This window comes from Uranotaenia lowii, chromosome 2 (genome assembly GCF_029784155.1).
Source record: "Uranotaenia lowii strain MFRU-FL chromosome 2, ASM2978415v1, whole genome shotgun sequence".
Taxonomy (NCBI): Eukaryota; Metazoa; Arthropoda; class Insecta; order Diptera; family Culicidae; genus Uranotaenia; species Uranotaenia lowii.
The window spans coordinates 146,320,793-146,334,333 of NC_073692.1; the positions used below are offsets into that span (position 1 = coordinate 146,320,793).

At 40.6% G+C, this 13,541-nt stretch overlaps 3 protein-coding genes across 4 annotated transcripts in view; 1 reads left to right on the plus strand and 2 right to left on the minus strand.

The window, feature by feature from the left end:
* Positions 1–12,080, minus strand: part of LOC129747147 (inositol polyphosphate 5-phosphatase OCRL-like) — a 37,370-nt gene extending 25,290 nt beyond the window's left edge. The window contains exons 1-2 of the mRNA XM_055741191.1: positions 11,883–12,080; positions 54–234 (exon numbers count right to left, since the gene is read on the minus strand). Coding sequence (XP_055597166.1) covers positions 54–234; positions 11,883–11,960 — 259 coding nt within the window. The 5' untranslated portion in view covers positions 11,961–12,080. The remainder of the gene's footprint in view (positions 1–53; positions 235–11,882) is intronic.
* Positions 1–12,859, plus strand: part of LOC129747148 (proton-coupled zinc antiporter SLC30A2) — a 74,936-nt gene extending 62,077 nt beyond the window's left edge. The window contains exons 5-6 of the mRNA XM_055741192.1: positions 12,334–12,574; positions 12,632–12,859. Coding sequence (XP_055597167.1) covers positions 12,334–12,574; positions 12,632–12,744 — 354 coding nt within the window. The 3' untranslated portion in view covers positions 12,745–12,859. The remainder of the gene's footprint in view (positions 1–12,333; positions 12,575–12,631) is intronic.
* LOC129747149 (uncharacterized) lies at positions 7,852–8,829 on the minus strand. Of its 2 annotated transcripts, XM_055741194.1 has the most exons (4): positions 8,743–8,829; positions 8,438–8,652; positions 8,125–8,374; positions 7,852–7,976 (listed from the first exon to the last, which is right to left on the minus strand). In XM_055741194.1, the coding sequence occupies exons 2-4, from the start codon at positions 8,462–8,464 to the stop codon at positions 7,903–7,905; spliced, it is 351 nt and encodes a 116-aa protein (XP_055597169.1). In that variant the 5' UTR covers positions 8,465–8,652; positions 8,743–8,829; the 3' UTR covers positions 7,852–7,902. The 2 variants fall into 2 exon arrangements, with proteins under 2 accessions (XP_055597169.1, XP_055597168.1); XM_055741193.1 differs by having other exon boundaries at positions 8,438–8,823.
* Positions 12,860–13,541: the final 682 nt, after the last annotated feature.

Below are 13,541 nucleotides of genomic sequence, written 5' to 3' on the forward strand. Positions count from 1 at the left end.
GCATAGGCTGGTTAGTCGATAATGGCTAGCAATTATTACATATGAAAGCTTACCCGTATTCACCCCGAAAGTTTCATCGATAGGATACACGTTAACGATGGTAAGGTCTGATATGCATTTCGGCGGGTATTGAGCGATGGAGAAAATGAATAGCGCCGATGAATTATAGGAACTCACGACTGCCAACAGTCGGTCCTGATGTTTGTTGTCATCGATTTGATACCCTTCAAAGATCTTTCAAAAAATTTGTTAAGGACTTTATTGGTTATTTTAGAACAAAGTGTCGTCCTTAGAATCAATAAAAAATATTATATGTAACCATAGAGATGGTTTTAGTATGTATATGTATTGTAATAAAATATTCCCAAGTTCTATTTCCACTTCCCTAATTGCCTCCAAACACTTCACTAAGCCAAGAAAAACGGGAGGTCATTGGATAGGTGCCCTGGAAGGTAGTTGAGTCGGATCCAATGCAAGCTGACTGGAACTCATTGGCATGTCGGCGAGCCGGGAGCCAGAGGATGGTCGTCGTGCTATTGGTGAGGCGACGTATCTGGGGCGCCATGGTCTAGGACATATCAGCTAAAACGGAGAGCTGTTTGTAGAATTTTGTGGCAACAACAATAAGGTGATCGTTGGAACGCGTCCTTGGCGAGATACGACTGAGAGTTGCGCGTGTCCAACGGCGCGAGGAGAAAGTCGGGTGTCGATACGATGTCCGCCGGTTGGAGAATCCAGAGGTGAAAAGGGCATACGTTGAACAGCTAGAATCCCGAGCCTCGGAGCTGCCGACAGACGGAACAGTCGAAGAACAGTGGTGTGGAATCAAGAATGCCTTTATCATGACGAGCCATGGTACTCTCGGTAAAGTTTGTGGAAGACGAAGTGAATGGATGTCGGATGAAACCTGGAGGATGATCGATGATCGGAGAAAGGCGAAAGTTGGAATTGAGCAGGCATGTACCGGGTCAGCCAAAGCAGCCGCCCGCTTACGATATGCGGAGCTTGAAAAGGCAGTTAAACGAGCTTGTAGACGAGACAAGAGAGCCTGGACAAACTCCCTAGCCGAAGAGGGAGAAAGAGCCGCCGCCATTGGAGATATCCGATTATTATTTGATATTTCTCGCCGCCTTAGTGGTGCAAGGACTAACGCAAGAATGCCGCTGAAAGACCGAGCAGGTCAGCTGCTGACAGATCGAACAGATCAGCTCATGCGTTGGACTGAGCATTTTGAACAACTTTTCCGAGTTACAAATAGCAATGGCCAAAGAACCCGCAGCTCGAGGCGCCCATAGTAAGTCGCATTAATGGCGTCAACTCGGAAGCGCCCTCGCTGGCTGAAATACAAGCGACAATCAAGGACATGAAATCCAACAAAGCACCTGGGATCGATTGCATTCCTGCTGAAATGCTCAAAGCCGACCGTGCCTTGTCAGCACAAATGTTGCACCGTCTTTTCGCTGACATTTGGGATACTGCAACATTCCCGGCCGACTGGATGCAGGGTATCCTCGTAAAGGTCCCAAAGAAAGGAGACCTGACCGAGTGTTGTAACTGGCGTGGCATAACTTTGATCTGTACAACCCTTAAAGTACTCCGCAAAGTGATCATGAACAGGATCCAGGAGAAAATCGACGCTACACTCCGACGGCAACAAGCTGGATTCCGATCCGGACGATCATAAGTGGACCACATCACAACGCTACGAATAATATTGGAACAAATCAACAAATTCCAGGACTCTCTTCTGCTGGTGTTCGTTGATTTCGAAAAAGCATTTGACCGATTGAACCACGAAAACATCTGGGCTGCTCTTAGAAGACGAGGGGTTCCAGAGAAACTAGTCCATCTCATCGAAGCACAGTACGAGGCATTTTCGTGCAAGGTCTTGCACGACGGTGTCTTGTCCGAACCTATCCCGGTAACTGCTGGAGTGAGACAAGGGTGTATTTTGTCTCCGCTGCTTTTTCTCATCGTAATGGATGAGATCTTGACTGGATCGATTGACTGTACACAGCAAGAAAAATTCGTGTAATTTTAGATCGAAAACGATGCACGAAAACGGAACATCGTTTTCGATCTAAAATTCTATTGAGGCGTGTAAATTTAGATCGAAAACGATGCACGATAATAGATCGGCTTATCGTCGTGTAAAAATACACAACATTGTAAAATTTTTGAATTTTTTTTTTTTAAATCATTTATTTGAAACGGTTCAATCCAGTAGGTTTAAGGAGCAAAGATTGCATTTGTTTTTGCACTGTTTACATTTCTTGCTTAAACTAAAAATTAGTAACAGATTGAGAAAAAGTCTACAGAATAAGATCGATAGCTTTAAAGAATAGATAGAGTTCGGAAAAGTAAGTTAAGTCCATCGTAGCCAACACTTCTCTTACAGGTACATTAAGTTGCCTTCCTCGAGACCGAAGCGAATTTGTTAACTGTGCTCTGGCGATCAAGTGGACCTCGCACGACCAAACAACATGGTCAATGTCGTGATAACCAAGGCCACAGGTGCATAGATTGGTGCTTGACAGATTTACACGATACAGTAACGCGTTTAAGGAACAGTGGTTGGACATGAGTCGGGAAAATGTTTTAATAAAATCACGGCTCAGTTCCAAACCCTTGAACCATGGTTTAAGCTTCACCTTTGGGATGATCGAATAGAGCTACCGGCCCAATTCATCTGCATTCCATTTGCGCTGCCAATTGACGAGAGCATTTTTACGTGCTAAAAAGAAAAATTCATTGAAGGAGATTTGACGCTGGTAAATATCATCTTCAAGCGCACCTACCTTTGCGAAAGAGTCAGCCTTCTCATTGCCCAATATTGAGCAATGTGAACTGACCCAAACAAAGGTGATGGAGAAGCAGCGTTCAGATAAAGTACTCAATTTTTCTCGTATCTTCTCGTATCTTGAACGAATAGCTTCAAGTGAGCTTAAGCTATCCGTTACAACATAAAAATTACCAACAGTTTGTGAGGCGATGCTGTTCAGAGCCCAGTTGATAGCTGCCAACTCTGCTATGAATACTGAACATGGAAACTCAAGACTATAGGAAGCGCGAGATGTTTCGTTGTATACTCCGAATCCCGTTGATTCATTCAATAGCGACCCGTCAGTAAAGTACATTTGTTCGGCATTGACGTGCCCATATTTAGCATCGAAAATCCTAGGAACAATAAACGAACGATGTTGATCCGGGATTTCACGGATTTCATGCTGCATGGACAAGTCAAGCTTGACAGAAGAATTGTCGTAGTCAGGGTGACAAACATGAATGGGAGAATTCGAAGAAGGATTAATCTTGAAGATTTTCCTCAAGCAGCTTTTCAAAATTTGCAATTATCGCCTCACACCTCATGAGGAACCGAAGAGATAAAGAAAAGAACCGATCTTTCAGAGGGAGTACGCCTGCCAAAACCTCAAGACTCATGGTATGCGTTGAAGGCATACAACCCAGCGCTATGCTGAGACAACGGTATTGAATACGTTCGAGTTTGATGAGGTGTGTTTTGGCAGCTGATAGGAAACAAAAACTGCCATACTTCATCACTGAAAAAATTGTTGTACGATACAGTTTGATCAGATCTTCTGGATGGGCTCCCCACCAGGTGCCGGTAATGGTATGGAGAAAATTAACTCTTTTTTGGCATTTTCCTTTCAGATACCCAATATGAGTTCTCCAGGTACACTTGGAATCAAACCACACCCCGAGATACTTAAAACGTCTCGATTGAGCGATAGTTCTGCCTAAAAGTTGAAGTTTTGGTTGAGCAGGTCTATGTTTCTTGGAGAAAACTACCAATTCCGTTTTCTCTGGACAAAACTCGATCCCAAGCCCCAGAGCCCAGGATGATAATCTGTCTAAAGTATCTTGTAAAGGTCTGTGTAGATTGGATTCTGTAGATCCTGTTACAGATACTACACTGTCGTCTGCGAGTTGTCTTAGAGTGCAGCCTTCAGAGATACAACTGTCGATGTCACTCACGTAAAAGTTGTACAAAAGAGGACTCAAACATGAACCCTGAGGTAGTCCCATGTACAAGATTCTCCTTATCGCAATATCTCCGTGAGCAAAGTTCAGATGTTTCTCACAAAGCAAGCTGTATAAGATGTTGTTCAACAGAGGAGGCAGACCTCGGGAATGCAATTTTTCTGACAATACCTCGATTGAAACAGCATCAAAAGCTCCCTTTATGTCTAGAAACACTGAAGCCATTTGCTCACGTTTTGCGTACGCCATTTGCTCGCGTTTTGCGTACGCCATTTGTATTTCTGACGACAGCAAACCAAGACTGTCCCTTTGCCCTTGCGGAACCCAAACTGGGTATCTTAAAGAAGGCCATTTGTTTCTACCCACTTATCCAAACGAAACAATATCATTTTCTCCATCAGCTTCCGTATACAAGACAACATTGCTATAGGGCGATAGGAATTGAAATCGGATGCAGGCTTTCCGGGCTTTTGGATGGCTATAACTCTCACTTGTCTCCAGTATTCGGGAACAATGTTTTGTTCTAAGAGTTGATTAAATAAATTTAACAAGCGAAATTTTGCGGCATCCGGAAGGTTTTTCAACAAGTTAAATTTTATTTTATCAACTCCCGGAGCTGAGTTGTTGCAAGAGAAGAGAGCAATTGAGAATTCAACCATCGAAAAGTTAGAATCCAGATCGCTCCTACCTAGTGGCACATCACGAATGATTTTTTGTACAGGTGTGAAATCTGGACAGATTTTCCGTGCGAAATTGAAAATCCATTTATGCGAATGTTCTTCACTTTCGTTCGTGGAAGAACGATTGCGCATGCTGCGTGCCACATTTCACAAAGTGCTTAAGGATGTTTCCCGCGACAAACCTCCCACAAAATTACGCCAATGCGCACGTTTTTTTCCCTTGATCAGGTTTTTAAATTGCTGCTCAAGAGAAAAATACGCGTTGAAGTTATCCAGGGTTCCGTGTTTCCGAAAAACTTTGAAAGCGTTCGATTTGTCCACGTAAAGTTTAGTACACTGACTGTCCCACCATGGATTAGGAGGCCTTCGGCGAACAGATGGATCTGGGATGGGTTTCGTTTGAGATTGAACTGCACTTTCATAAATCAAGCGAGCTAGAAAAGTATATTCCTCCAACGGAGGTAATACATCCACAGAATTGATGGTTGAAATAACTGCGTCCGAGTACTTTTTCCAGTCGATGTGTCTTGTGAGATCATATGCCATGTTTGTTGAGTTTGAAGTGTTGGCCCCATTGGTGATTGAAATTTTGATAGGCAAGTGATCACTACCATTGGGATCAGGGATTACCTTCCACTGGCAATCCAATGATAGTGAATTTGAGCAGAGTGAGAGGTAGATTGCACTTAGTCTTGCAGGAGGTTTAGGTACCCGTGTTTTTTCACCCGTGTTCAAAACTGTTAAATTGAAACTGTCGCAAATGTCATAAATAAGAGTAGAACGACTATCGTCAATTTGTTCTCCCCAGACAGTTCCATGTGAATTGAAGTCACCCAGGATCAACCTTGGCTCAGGGAGCACTGACCACAGGTTCTCAAGGTGATTTCGATCTACTGCAACTCTCTGAGGCCAGTACAAACTGACAACACATAAGTCCTTACTTACCTCTTACAGTTGTATGACATGCCACAGCTTCAATTCCGCCTGATAAAGGAAGTTGAATTCTATAAAAAGAGTGATGCTTTTTGATCCCTAAAAGCACCCCTCCATAAGAGTAGTTGCGATCCAAACGGATAATATTAAAATCGTGGAATGGAAGATCAGTTTGAGAAGAAAGCCAAGTTTCAAAAAGAGCAAAAATATCACAATTAATTTCATGAAGAAGGAATTTGAACGAATCCAATTTAGGGATTATACTACGACAATTCCACTGTAGAACAGTGATATCTCCGACCCCTCGGCTTAAATTAGCCATCGAGAGAGATAAACACTGAAAGAATGGGCCAAGTTTGCATCAACTGCTGAAGAAGTGTCTTTACCACTGGAAGCATGACTGTAATTATGCTTCTATATGAGTCGGGGACATTGAGGTATTCAAAAATACCATTGATGATGTCAGTAATTTTGAAAAATCCTGATTAAGAATTAGGTGTTGATGAAAATATGTTGAAATTTGAGGTGTTCGATGATCCCGCAACTTCTGGGTCTTCTGGAGCATAATTTGTTCCTAAAAATCCCGGAGTTAACTGTTTTTCCACAGCAGGAGATTTTTTATGACTGTTTTGTGAAGAGTTTACCACAGGAACTTTTCGCGGGATTTTTGGAGTTTCCTTGAGTTTCCAATAGCGACGAATTGCTGTCCTTCATCAGAAGCATTCGTTTCTACTTCGTCAACAGGTAGATTGACGATTGAGATTGGGCCGGGGGAGAGGCGCTCTTTAGAATAACGGCATAGGAACGTTTAGAACGTTCCTTCAAAGAACGCCTCTGTTGATCCCACCGGCTCTTAAAAGCCGCGCAGGCGGAAATGTCATGAGACGGGTCTCCGCACTAAACACACTTTCGCTCAACTGCCTGGCAGGACCCGTCCTCATGAGATTCCCCGCAATGAACGCACCGTGGTTTATTGCAGCAGAAATCCGTTGTATGTCCAATTTTTTTGCATTTTTCGCAGTTCATGGGGCTCGGCACAAAGAGCCGTACGGGAAGCCTCAACCTATCGTTTATCAAAACATAGTGAGGGAGGGCGGTACCTTCGAACGTTACGCAAAATGAAGCTGACGAGGAGTATTTTTTTACCCCATCCCATCCGATAATCCCAAATGTAACGACCGAACTAAAGAAACTGTTTAACTATTGTTTCGGAGCGATTGTAAAAACTCGACTGTATTCCTCGAGTGAAACTAGACGAATGAATTTTTGAATTTTTGTTCAGGATATTTTTAGTTTTGATTAAATATTCAGGTTTTGGATGTCATGAGGCCATTAAAAACAATGAACACTTTTATGAAACATTTATTTTTATTGAACAACTTGAGGATAAATTTATGAAAATTCAATAACAATCACCGAACAGCGCAAGGCTGGAACATTGTTGAACTCGAAGATGACCATCCTGATGATACTTTACTGGTCAGCGTCACCAGTACGAAATTATTTAGGGTTCAATTCCGGACAATCATTCTGGATTTTGGACACTGCAAACAAAGAAAAACCAATCATTTTCAACATCTTTGGTTTATTTTATGAAATTTCATTTCTTATATTTACCTTAACTTCATCCGTTCAGGATTTCGTGTGCATTGATTTCCTGGGATTCGATTTTCTCTAGCTTCTGCATTCCTTACACTATCGCGAACTGCTAGTACTTTTGGCTGTTCGAACAATAACAACACACTGAACCCAAATTCACTCTTAAAATACACATGATTTTTTACTTAAAAACAACCCGCATAATCAATTACAATATATAGAGAATATTCTATATTGTCTCTAAACGTTATCGTTTATTGTAAAGTGAACAGTATATGTACAATAACACAGACCATATTAACAATCTGTATTATGATTATCTGTTAAAGTACCATATGGGGAAAGGGCTGTTAAGCATGTTTACCATTCAAAAAGAGCGATTTTTTCGAACAAATATTTCATGCTACATTATTGGATACGGTTAAAATATCATCCACTTTTGGCGAGCAAAACAATCTACCTGAATGTTCTAGCTACGTTGGAATACAAAATCATAGATTTCATCAACTTCAATGGATATAGTTTGCTTATAGTAGTTTGTAGTAAAAATAACGCTCAATCATACGTTCCGCATATTGTAAAATATTTTTAAAAAGAGCTTCCCTGTACTATAACCAATATAGTTCCAATTCTTTCCCAAAAAAAATAAAATAAAATTAAAAAATTAAAATGTTGATGTTTTTATTTTTTATTTCTGATATTGCCGAATTGTAAGTACGTTTTGTAAACCAACACGGATGGCAGTACGTTCTGCGATTTTGTCTGAAAATAGAAAGGTTGAATACATGTAAGGACTTTATCTATTGGATTTTAGGTTAGACCCACGAATGCATCGGTTAATCCCCCGGGTACATAAAATGCATCGGTTAATCCCCCGGGTACATAAATTTAATAAAGTAATCAAACTTACTACAGATAAACTGCAACACGTTGGGGTCCAGTTTTTTTGGGGTTGGGTACAAACGAGTTCCGTCTTCTTTTTTCATATTGGCGTACCGATGGCACGCCTGACCGGTTACGCTCATCTTTATCAGGTTATCTGCACCGACCAAGCGAACAGCGAGCAACCCAGCAAACATGCTGTCTGTTGTCGCGCGGCCATTCAGTTCATCCAAATCTGCTACGGTCATCGGAATTCCTTCTTGCTCGGAAAAAGAAGCCTGAAAATAGATTCAAAAATAATGTAAGAAATATGTTTGCAAGGATGTATGAAATTGTTTTACCTCAGGAAACTTATTTTTGTCCTTCATCAATTGGAGTTCTTTCGACAATCGTAGTGCGTGCTCGTCCGAGCACAATTTTTCCCCCTGCACCCTCTGCAGCTTCCGCTTACTGATCTTTAATTGCTCCTTAAGCTTCTTATTTTCAGCCTCCAGAGTGAAACAATTAGTGCAGCTCACTCGATTGGTGTTTCCGACATCTTTAAGCTATAAGGAAACTTTGTCGTACACTGTTAGAGTCCTGGATAAGGTCCAGAGACAATATTGAAAGGTTGCAAATTTTTATTCTCTTATTATACTATACTTACTAAATCATATATCATATTGTCACTGTCACCGATACGATCCTGTCATAATTTATTGAGGTAATAAAATTTTGAACATGTATAATGAAATGATACTTGGAAGATATTTCATACTGGTACTGCTACCAATATATTAAGTTAATAGTTAGTACTATATCCCCAACTGTTTTTAATTATGCGGGAAGGATCCAGTGATTTTCTTCCATTCAAGTGCGACATATACATTTCACTTGGCAGTCACTTAAATTTCAAGTGAATTCATCTACATTCACTTCAGTCGTCACTTGAATTTGAAGTGAGAAAAAATATTCACTTCCCCATCACTTGAATTTCAAGTGAATGTTAGGTTGTAATTGTGTTTATTTTTAGAGTTCAAAATGGCAAATTCTAAAGAGCAGCGTTTAAAGCTTATGCTGGATTTGGATTTTCCCAATTCTTTAATAGGCGATTTTGGCGGTAGTTTGTTTTAAACGTGATGTAAGAAAAAGTTATTTTAAGGTCATGATAACCAGCTTGTGCGTTGAACGGGACAGATTTTCGGGTTTGCAGCAGGGAAGATTTAGAAGTCGCACTATCCGCAGTAACCGATCTGCCTTGGGATTACGATGGAATTTTCCTTTCGCCATAAATTTATGGCGAAAGCGTAATGTAAGTATTTGAAATCGTAGTGCTGTTCTAATAATGTTCTTTTATTTAAAAACGCGAGAGATAATTAACTAGAAACTTACTTAGAAACTCAGATAAATTTCACTCGAACGTCATAGTGTAATTCACTTGACCGGTCACTAAAGTGAATTCACTTGACCCATCACTTAAAATTCAAATGAAATTACGTATGGCGAGAATTTACTATAGATGTCACTTATTTTTTAAGTGAAAATTATTTTGGGTGCACCATACTGAGTCAAAATGCTGCGAAAACAGTTGATCTGTCATATTTTTTAATTTTTTTAGATGTATTTTTAGATGAAAACTTTATTTTTAGATCAGGAAATGTAAAGTTACACCAAAAGAACCTAATTTTAAGCTTAGCATTTAAAAATGAATTAAAAAGAGTATAAAATTACATCTTTTTTCAATTACACTCGGAAAAAATAGAACGCTCTCATTTTAGATTCCGTATACTTTAAGAAATTTTTTGCTGTGTAGACCAAACCGAGGATTGCCGTGGAATCCTTCAGCGATTGAGCAACTGAACGACCTTGACCTGGCAGACGATATTGTTTTGCTCGCCCAAACACAACAAGACATGCAGAGCAAACTCGATGACCTCACCGAAAGCTCCAAGGCAGCAGGTCTCAAAATCAATGTCGGAAAGACCAAGTCGATGGAAATCAACACAGAAAATCGTTCCAATTTCATGGTAGCTGGACAACAGGTTGAGACAGTGGAGTGCTTCCAGTATCTTGGTAGCCAGATTACGCCTGATGGTGGTGCCAAGAAGGACATCGAAACCCGGATCAGAAAAGCCCGATTTGCGTTTGCGAGTCTCCGAAACATCTGGCGCTCACGCCAGATCTCTCTACGAACTAAGATCCGAATCTTCAACTCAAACGTCAAATCCGTATTGCTGTACGGGTGTGAAACTTGGTGCACATATGCGGTGACGACGCGAAAACTGCAAGTTTTTGTGAATCGCTGCCTGCGGAACATCATCCGCGCTTGGTGGCCTGGCCGGTGTCATCAAAAGGCGCTAGAAATCGAGATTCGGAAACGTAAGTGGAGATGGATTGGGCACACGCTGCGAAGAAATGAAAACGAGATTTGCAGAGAGGCGCTTGATTGGAATCCAGATGGGCATCGAAGAAGAGGCAGGCCCAAAAGCTCGTGGCGACGAAGTCTAGCCGCTGAAATCCGCACAGTTGACGAGAACCTTGGCTGGCAGCAAGTGAAGACGCTGGCTCCGGATCGCCAGCAGTGGAGATCTTTTATCTCAGCCCTATGCAACGGTCAATCGGCGCCGGACCCTTAGGTTAGGTAGGGGTATCACCTTCTATTTACCCCCCTTGGTTTGGGCATGCAATGCACACAAAATTTTCGAGGCCGGAATTTAGCAAAATTTTGCTCAAATTTGTCCAGCTAGAAATTCAGCAATCAAATTAGAATTTTTTTCCAACTCAAATTTTAGCAAACGAGAGAAAAAGTTATATATAGCCGCCGAAATTTTTACTCACTTTCTAGCAAAAATCGGTGGAAAATACCGCGGGGAATTTTATTTATTATTATTTCATTTGAAATTTATGGGGAATATTCAATAACCGAATAAAATAAATGGATTATTTTATACTTCTATTTATTACTATGAAATCTTTATGATTTTCACGTCAACACTACTAACTTGTCTTCACTTTCACTTTGACTGGGTTGTGGGATTCCATTCGATCTTTCCGGGTTATTCCAAAGTGGCGGCCGTCAGGCTGATTCCAGTTCCTGGTGGGTTTCCGAACATATCGGGCTAAATTTATTGCCAGCATTTGACATCTTTTCCGGTGATCATTCTTGCATTGTTGTTACTTGTAAGGTACAAAAAATTATCACAACATTGACCGGAAATTCTCTGTGTTGAGATCGAACAGAACCTGTGTTGATTTGTCCACCATTTGGCCACAAAATCCAACGTCATCCGCGAACTCCGCAACCGCACTACACTTCCGCTAGTTGAACTCTTTATCAAAGAGAAGGCGGCTAGCAAACTTCTGTTTTACTCAAAAACAAGCTAATTCAGCATTTTACTAAGTCGATAGAATTTTTTTTTGCTAACTGGAAGTAACCGACTATTTTTGCTAAGTGAAGGCCCAGAAATTTTGTGTGTGCGTATTAAAATAAATGATACTCCCGAAAGCTTCTTGTATCATGAATCATCAAAATGGATGAAAATCCCGTTAAAAAAATTATACTCCATTTTAGCATAAACTGGTTTTGCTCTTGAGTTATCGAGGTGATGATGTCATTAAAGCAACGAGACATGACGTCGTCCAAATCAACCAAAATTCTTTTACACATGAGCACATGTTTTCAAACCGATGCAAAAACGTTTCATCACATATTACTAACCAGTCACTTACTAGCAATAAGAGAATCTTCTCATGAACACTTATCTGCGAAGTTCAAACGGTTGTAAATTCTTCTTTTAAAAAGGATACGGCAACTACTGATTCACTGATACGGAATTTTTGCGCGACTAGCTCTGTAACAGTAGAGTCGTTGTGATTCGGATCCATTGTACTTGGAAAAGCTTCCTTTCATCCGAAGGAGTCTGCTGCTCGAGAAACTTCTGTGGAAATTGAGTTTCTAGATATGAACTCTTCACTGGAGAATCATCACCGCGCGCACTGCCTGATTGAGTCGCCACAACACACTGAATTCTAATTTTGCAGATTTTTGGATTTCTAGTAGCAATACCTGTTCCGTGAATAACATTTTCGGATTTAGTCGTGATGGGCTAAAACTTGTTTTGTTGGATAGGCATATTGGCGCAATAAAAATAAAGTTGAGACTGGTTATTCCACCACGTTGTCCAAATGCTCATCTTCAGCAGAGAAAGGTATTTCGTATCTCTAATCAGTTCTAAATTTTATCAACTTCCCCACACAGCCCAGCCTCAAGGTGTTTGACCCGATTTGCACCTTCCTGTTCTCGCTGATCGTGCTGGTCACGACGGTGCGCATCTTCCGAGACTCGATGCGGATCCTGATGGACGCGGTTCCCGGAAACGTGTCGATCGAGAAACTTAAAACCGAACTCGGGTGCATCTCCGGGGTCAAATCGGTGCACGACCTCACAGTGTGGAGCATCTCGACCGGACTCAATGTGATGACCGTCCACCTGATGGTTGGTGAGTTGGCTTGGCGTTTGGTTTTGTGGTCACTTTTCTAATGTTCCTTGTTTTTAGATCCCATTGCCAACACTTCGGATATTTTAGTAGCTGCCCATACGATCGCACAGAAAGGATTCAACATCAAAAAATGTACCGTCCAAATCGAGAAGATTCACTTTTGTGCGTAGACTATATGGTTGAGTAAGTTGTTTTCCTTCCAGCAAACAGAGCCTCAGTGAAGATTAACGTTTTATAGAGTGAATAAAATGAAATAAATTTTGAAATAACACAAACTACACTCTCATAATCCGCGTGTAATTCAATTCCTGCCCCGTCGTTTTGCTTTCTTTCAACTCTAACTAGACAAAAATCGATCCCGAATCCGAGCAAATTGCTGTTACGCCAGTATTTTTTGACATAAGTATTTATTTTGTTTTACACGATTCACAGAATTCATCAATCGAAGAAATTCTCCACCTACAAACGTGGTCGCCTTCACGTGGTTTCCTCTTTTTTGCCAATTAATAGAGCAAATTCATTTCAGTCGATTAGAACGCCGTTTATAAGATTCTCTGTTTTCACTGCGCGGTTTTTTTTCTGTTTATTTTGCATAATTCGAACTATTTTTAAATAGATCGATGTTTAGAACCATTCAACATATTTTTCTACCAATGGTGTAAATGTATCGTTTTAAAGGTTGTGTTTCTATTTATTCTTTTTTGTTTGTTTAAATATCCGACAAAAATTGTGTATCACGTTTCATTTTTTTTCTACATCAAACAGTAAGCAAGCGAGTAAATTCTCATTTAGGTGGTTGAATTCTATCGTTTTTTTTCTTCTGATGAATCCTTATTCATACATATACGTATAGCAAGTTTTGAAAGCGTGTGTGAGCAAATATCGTCAACGGGTTATGCATTTTATAGGTTAGAACTGGATTAACAGTAAAAGTGAGGGAAAGTTTCCGGTGTTACATATTTATAGG